This window comes from Callorhinus ursinus, unplaced genomic scaffold, assembly GCF_003265705.2.
Source record: "Callorhinus ursinus isolate GAN/ISIS: 27379988/994484 unplaced genomic scaffold, GSC_fseal_2.0 scaffold116, whole genome shotgun sequence".
NCBI lineage: Eukaryota > Metazoa > Chordata > Mammalia > Carnivora > Otariidae > Callorhinus > Callorhinus ursinus.
In genome coordinates, this window is record NW_027397178.1 from 582,579 (window position 1) to 590,745 (window position 8,167).

General features: G+C 37.5%; 1 protein-coding gene across 1 annotated transcript; it reads right to left on the bottom strand.

Moving 5' to 3' along the window:
- Positions 1–5,698: 5,698 nt before the first annotated feature.
- On the bottom strand, positions 5,699–6,667 carry LOC112833277 (olfactory receptor 11G2-like). The gene has a single exon (XM_025884338.1). It carries the CDS (start codon positions 6,665–6,667, stop codon positions 5,699–5,701), a length of 969 nt encoding a protein of 322 aa, XP_025740123.1.
- Between the last annotated feature and the right edge of the window lie 1,500 nt (positions 6,668–8,167).

The following is an 8,167-nucleotide window of genomic DNA, read 5'->3' on the forward strand; positions in this document are numbered from 1 at the left end:
AAATTTTTTTATTGTTATGTTAATCACCATATATTACATCATTAGTTTTTGGTGCAGTGTTCCATGATTCATTGTTTGTTCATAACACCCAGTGCTCCATGCAGAACGTGCCCTCCTCAATACCCATCACCAGGCTAACCCATCCCCCTCCCCCCCTCCCCTCTAGAACCCTCAGTTTGTTTTTCGGAGTCCATCATCTCTCCTGGTTCGTCTCCCCCTCTGACATACTCCCCTTTTCTTCCTCTCCTGTTATCTTCTTCTTTTTCTTTTTTCTTAAAATATGTTGCATTATTTGTTTCAGAAGCACAGATCTGTGATTCAACAGTCTTGCACAATTCACAGCGCTCACCGTAGCACATACCCTCCCCAATGTCTATCACCCAGCCACCCCATCCCTCCCACCCCCAACCACTCCAGTAACACTCAGTTTGTTTCCTGAGATTAAGAATTCCTCATATCAGTGAGGTCATGTGATACATGTCTTTCTCTGATTGACTTATTTCACTCAGCATAACACCCTCCAGTTCCATCCACGTCGTTGCAAATGGCAAGATCTCATTCCTTTTGATGGCTGCATAATATTCCATTGTGTATACATACCACATCTTCTTTATCCATTCATCTGTCGATGGGCATCTTGGCTTGGGAAGACTTCTTTTAATCTGAATTTTGAGAAGAGCCCCAAATGAAGTAAAGTGGTTCTGTTTTGGCTATTTCATATTTTAGGTGAGCCAAAAAGCTAGACAATTGAGTGTGGGAACATTCTAATAAGCATAATTAGAGAACCAAATTAAAATAGTTGCATTAAGCCATCAAAAAAATGAAATCTTGCCATTTGCAAGACGTGGATGGAACTAGAGGGTGTTATGCTAAGCAAAATAAGTCAATCAGAGAAAGACAAGTATCATATGATCTCACTGATATGAGGAATTTGAGCAACAAGACAGAGGATCATAGGGGAAGGGAAGGAAAAATGAAACAAGACAAAACCAGAGAGGGAGACAAACCATAAGAGACTCTTAATCTCAGGAAACAAACCGAGGGTTGCTGGAGTGGAGGGGGTGGGAGGGATGGGGTGGCTGGGTGATGGACACTGGGAGGATATGTACTGTGGTGAGCGCTGTGAGTTGTGTGAGACTGATGAATCACAGACCTGTACCCCTGAAACAAATAACACATTATATGTTAATTATAATAAAATAAAGTAGTTGCATTAAGGAAGGCAAGAAGATTTTGGCTCAAAAGAATACCTGAAGATATACAGTTGAAAAGTATGACAGGCTCAAGACTGTTTTGAATCTCCATGTACTGTATGAATTGAAGATGTGTCAGACCACATAATTATCTTAAATGGATGTGATAAGAAGAAAGACACCACCTGGGGGAAGGACAAGCCAGTGCAGTACTTTGATAATCCTGAAAAATATGTCCTTGGAACACAAATGACCTTTATTGGCATTAAGAAGGTAGAAATGACAGGCTTTATAACTTATCTCAAAAAAGAGCTAACATTAATTACATCAATTGCCTTTTTTGTTAAAAGATGGAAATCTCTCTTATAATTTTTAAATTATGTGTCTCATATTTAAATTGATCTCATAGACAAAGTTAGATTTGCTTAGTAATACCTACGTTTTCAGCAAAGGCAGTTATTTCCATATGGAAACCTAGAAGGAATTAAAATATAAAAAAAATATATGTAGTTATTAAATATACCAGGGGAATCTACTTTATTGTCTCATAACAGAGTAAGACTAACCTGCATTTGAATTATACACATTAGCCAGAATTTCTCATCCTGTGTCAAGACAAGTGCTAATATTGGTCCACTGAAATAAAAGATAGGAATGTACACTTAAAAATTGATGAATAAACATCCAAGTGGAGGTTCAGGTAGGCCACTGGATATGCAATTCTGGAGGTATGAAATGACATTGAGAGTGGAGATAAAAACCTGAGAATTATAAACATATTAATGGTATTTAAAGCTATTAGATTCTTTGAGATCAGTCTAAATCAGTCTAATCTAATAAGATATAATGTGAGCCACAAATGTGAGCCACATATATAATTTTAAATATTCTACTAGCCATGTTAATAATGGTAAAAAGAAATAGGTGAAATTACATTTAGTAAAATATTTTATTTGACTCAGTTGATCCAAAATAGTATCATTTCAACATGTACTCAACATAAACATTATTAATGAGATATTTACATTCTTTTATTATATTAAGTCTTCAAAATCTGTATGTAATTTTATACTTATCACACTTCTCAATTAGAACTGGTCACATTTCTTTTTTTTCTTCAAATTTTTATTTAAATTCTAGTCAGTGAATATACAGTATAATATTGGTTTCAGGAGTAGAATTTAGTGATTCCTTGGTACAACTAAATTTGAATAATTCTACTTATCCCTCTAGGCAAAGAAACTATATTCTGAAAAAATAAAGACATTTCAGTTATTTGTTTAACCTCAACATTTTTAGGTTTTATATTTAGTCCTCAGACTTCTCTAACTGTACCTGCACTATACAACACAATAGCCATGACTCACATGTGGCTACTGAGCGCTTGAAATGTGACCAGTTGTTGTAGCCACTCTGGAAAATAGTACGGAGTTTCCTCAAAAAGTTATGAATAGGACTACCCTACAATCCATCAATTGCACTGCCCAAAGGATACAAAAATACAGATTCAAAGGGGCACATGTACCCCAACGTTCACAGGTTTTCCTCATTTTAATCCTGATTTGGTGGCAGAAGAACCTCCTGAGTACACTATGTCATGGAAGTAGTGCTCTCACACATCCATGAACCACATCCTAGGATGGGTCTTTCCTGAAGAATTGTATCTTCAGCTTCATTGTCCTAATGTGTTGCAGAACAATAATCAGAAGCTCCTTCAGAAGCTGGATGAAATTTTCTTCTCAGACACTGCTTTTTAAATGAGAGTAGGGGGTGGGTGTGAGGGCCAGTCAGTCATAGAGCAATTTTTATGTATAATCCAATTTATAGCCATTCAAAATCAGTCAGTCATAGAGCAATTTTCATGTATAATCCAATTTACATAGCCATTCAAAATCCAGAATTTATGTGTGTGTGTGTGTTTGTGTGTGTGTGTGTGTGTGTGTGTATATATATATATATATATATATATATATATATATTTATATGCACAGAAAAACATCTAGAAATATACCCACCAAACTGAAGACATTCCTAAAGAGACAGGTGTGTGCAAGTATGGAGATATGAAGATTATCATTATTTTGTACTATTTGGTCTTTTACACTGAAAATTTATTCATTGTAAAATGTATTACTTGTGTAATTAAAAAGAATATAGGGAAAGTAGAATATTATTCATCTCAATGTAGCTAAGCAAGCCTGGTTATTGAAAATTCTATGTATATAACATTTAGACCAAAACAAAAAATATTTTATTTTAAAATATGAATATCTTCTTCAGATACTATGAAAACCTAGATATAAAAATCTCATTTATTTGGTTAATTGTGGCCCATTTACCCCCAGGCAAAAAAAAAATTCTGGCTCAAAGTAAAAGAATAAGTGAAGAATCTTCCTTATCCACTCTTCACCAGTTTTAAGAAAGGTGAGTGGGCAGCATTAAATTTCACTGCAGCTAATGAGTCTTTCCTAGAAGGTGGTGATTTTTTCCCCCTTCAGTTGAACTTCTATTTCTCAGAATTGTAGATAATGCAGCAATAACTTATCAGAATCAGAGTATGTTCTACCAGCACTCATCATGAGATAGATAAGTCCTCAACTACCCATAGGGAAGTTTATTTCCCCTTTCTCATCCAGCTTCCACTTCATTGCTATTACATATGGGTCATTTAATTAAGTCCTACCTTGTGTAACTTCTAGAGGGAACATGGCCCAGGGATATCATAGGGAGTCCAAATAAATGGGTTGTTAGAGTTGGCATTTTTCTTTTATTTTGGCTGCCTAGCATCTCAATCCTTTTTTATGGCTGGGAGAATCACAATATTAGCAGGCTTGGAGCTTATCTTTGCATAATTGGATTTTCTTATTGCCAGGTATTAGCTCTTCCAGTCTTTCCTGTAGCTACAGCCCAGGAACGGACTCTTGGTTCCACCAAGCAGATACAGCTACAGCAGATTTTGATTCAGGGGCTAGTGATACAAGAAGCAGAAATGGGGTTGGGGGCAGCAATGTTGAAATATTGGCATTAAAAATAGCAATGAAGCAGGTAGTGCAGTTATTGCAGGAAAGACAAGCTCCTGGCACAGAATTGTCAGTGGTTGAAGCTGTGGCATCTGCTGGCCTATGGCAGCAGGTGTGGCTCTCGTGGTATTGATTTTTCATCAGACCAGTTCTGCAGAATAATTTGCACATTGGTCTGAAGCTGAGCCCCAACTCTGGCTTTTTAGCTTTCATTGATTCTGTGAAATTCTTGATATCCCATCAAGAAATCTTTTCCATTGTCATGCTTAATCAGTGAGAGTCAGCTTCTGTTGTATGCAAGTAAGAACCCTGTTATAATTACATAAGAGTAGAGTTACCTCTGGCAGATGTAGTCCCAGTAATCTGCCATGGACAAGGAAAAACTAACTCTTCAGTATTGTAGGTTGTCATGAATTTTCCTGCAGTAGTCTAGGAAGTTTGTCATTTAGCATATTCTCTTACAGAAAATATCCCCAAAGCCAAAATAACTTGGGGGAAGACTTTAAGATATGTTTTTACATGGAAAACTAAACTGAGGTCTGGTCTGGGTTGGATGTTGTCAGTCAAATCATTAGCTTTTTTTCCAACATGTAGGAGACAACTTCACAAACCACTCTTTCCCCCAGAAAAGGAAATTTTGTGCCCTGGTCTAAAATATGAATATTTCCAAGTAGAGGCAGATGATCAGGCCAAGTCAAAATTTCATATTAAGTGCTGATGGCCTGTAAAGTATCTTATACTTTGTTTGACAGTCTGTTCCCTGGGTTCTCATGTCTATTTTCTGCACCAGTAAATGTTTCTCTACCCAAAGCTTAGAAGGTGCTGAAACCCAGGTCTGGGTAAGGAATACTTAATGATTTGGCATATGTGTATGTGTGCATGCTTTTCTATGTATCCTCTTCAAAACTGGACTAAGAATTTTCTGTAAGAAGCAACCATATCATTTCCCATTTTCATTTGTTGCATACCCTGGACACTTTACCAATGCTTGGTAATAAAGTGAACACAAATGAAAAAACACTACTGTTTCAGTGACAGATACTGGGTCCTTGATCTTATAAATAAAGCAATTGAATTTTTGTTAGTGCAATGAGTAGATGCTATATTTCATTATAGAAAAATCTGTAATTGGAAAGGAAAAAATAGTGATAAATTTGAAACACAAAAAATAGTAGTAGGATAAAAGCCAAGATACAAGTGTTAGCTTTGTACATATCAACTTGATTACATTAGCTGTCAGACTTCAAAAAATGACCAAAACAGAGAAATGACGCACTGATGAACGAAAACTGTACATAACTTTCCACAATAGACCTTTAAGACTGTGGGTATTTGCTTTTGAGACAGGATGAGGGTTCTTTGTGTGTAACGAGTCACACTTTCATGAGAGTAAGGAATCAAACACTCAAATATGCCCAGAAGATAGTTTTCTCCCCTCTGTGGGAGAAATTCGGTATTCCTGAGAGAATGATAGGAAAATTTATATCATTTCTCTGTATTTTTAGAAATTTCATTTGATGGTGCTCCCAGGACTTTCTTGAGTGCATCTTTCATATCTTTGTTCCGAAGGCTGTAAATCAGAGGATTAAAGAATGGGGTTGCCATGCAGTAAAACAAGGTCACAAATTTCTGTGTCCCAGGATGGCTCCTGGAGCCTGGACTCACATACATCACCATGACTGAGCCGTAGAATAGGGAAACCACCAAGAAATGTGAGGCACATGTGGAAAAAGCTTTGTTCCTACTTGAGACAGCTGGGACCCGAAGGACGGCACACAAAACTAAGGTATAGGCCCCAAGGATGTAGAGGAAGGTGATGAAGATAATAAGAGAGCTTACAGTAGCACAAGTTAGAGTAGTTTTGGGAACTGGAGCACAGGACAGAGCCAGCAGTGGTCCTAGGTCACAGAAAAAATGGTCAATGATGTTAGGGCCACAGAAGGGCACCCGGGACATAAGAATTGCAGGTATCAGTATGGATAGAAAGCCACCTACCCAGCAGGAAACCACTAATTGGGCACATAGATGGTGAGTCATGATGGTAGGGTAATGTAGAGGTCTACAGATAGCAAGGAACCGATCAAAGGACATTGCAGACAGAAAGTAGCCCTCAGCGGCACACATGGAGAAGAAGAAGTAGAACTGGAGCAGGCAACCAGCAAAGGAGATGCTCTTGGTCTGGGAGATGATGTTGGTCAACATTTTGGGCACATCAGAACTGACATAGCAGATCTCCAGGAAAGAGAAGTTGGCCAGGAGGATGTACATGGGTGTGTGGAGTTTCCGGCTTGACCACACGGTACAGATGATGGATGTGTTCCCCATAAGAGTCAGAAGGTAGATGAGGGAGAAGATGACAAAGAGGAGGATCTGGATTTCCCTGCGGCATGGGAAGCCCAGGAGAATGAACTCAGTCACAGACCCAGAGTTATTGCTGGCTTCTGAGATGTTCATTCTCCTAATCTATGGAGGGAATGAGCAATAAGGATCATTATATTAGTCATTTTCCATCTCTTTAAGAGTTATTTTTATTTCTTCTGACTCCTATATTCTCCTTTAATGCACTTTTGTGAAAAGGCTCTATAGGGTTCTGAATTCAATAATTCCCTTCCCAGGACCTGGCTTAGTCCAGTGAGATCAGGATTCTGGGAGAACCTGGTATGCTACCACAGCCCCCACTCAGTCTTCATTTTCACAGTATAAATTTCACTGGCATCATGTAACAGCGAGTCCAAACAGTTTTTATCCATTTGCATTTAAATTAATTCTTTTTTGATATATATATTTTTATAATATACATACTCATATCCTTATATTTCTTCTTGCTGAAAAGAAAATTTTGTATTTTGGAAAATTTTAAGGAAAATCCAAGTTTCAATATAATCTGAAATTGAACTAGGTCAGTACAAAAAGAGCATCTTACTATGTTGTCAGTAACATAATATTGTCAGATCTGTCCTGAATAATTCTGTTGACTGAAGCAGGGTGCTGAAGACACTGCCACAAATTCCATTTTAGCAAGTACCTATTAGTGCTTTTTTAAAGTTTTTTGTTCTAATTCCAGTTAGTTAACATACCTATTAGCTTCTTATACCTGTATTTAACTTCTACTTGCTGAGCAACAGCTATTTTGATACCAAGAGGACCCAAGTTGGCTTCACTCCTTTATTAGGAGATCCTGGTTCTCAAATAGAAAAATAGCTGGAGGCAGATGGAAGAACATGTTTCTCAGCTCAGATGCCTCATCATCTTGTTACTACATGGTGATGAATTGTCTTATGTAAAAAGACAATAAAAAAGGAACAAAAGCATGTATTTAATTCTAAAACTGTGAGAGAAACACACCAGTGTAGAATGTTAGTGTCAGAAGGGATCTCACAGATTATCAAGCTCAATTTCCTCATATCACAGAAACTGAAACCAGAGAGGTTAGACTGATCCAAGATCAGCTGACTTTTGATGGAAGAAACACATCTAAAACTTAGGTGTTTGAACATTAGTTCGGACCTTTTCCCATAAACTTGGTTATTGTGGACCCTATTTTTCTCATATGGCTGCAAAAGTATATTGTACCTGTATTATAGCTTTCCCTTCTTTGAACCAGATTCCCAATATTATAAATAATGAAAAAGGACTTTAATAAGGCTACAAGCCAAAGCTGGAAATCACTATCTTAAATCCTCCATTCCTCTTTGGTCTGCACTCTGTCCTAATTCTTGAAATCTTTTATGACATGAACCCACTTTGGGACACTTTCTTTAAAACACATTTGACTTCTGTCAGAGAAAGACATGTATCATATGACCTCACTGATATGAGGAATTCTTAATCTCAGGAACAAACTGAGGGTTGCTGGAGTGGTCGGGGGTGGGAGGGATGGGGTGGCTGGGTGATAGACATTGGGGAAGATATGTGCTACGGTGAGCACTGTGAATTGTGTAAGACTGTTGAATC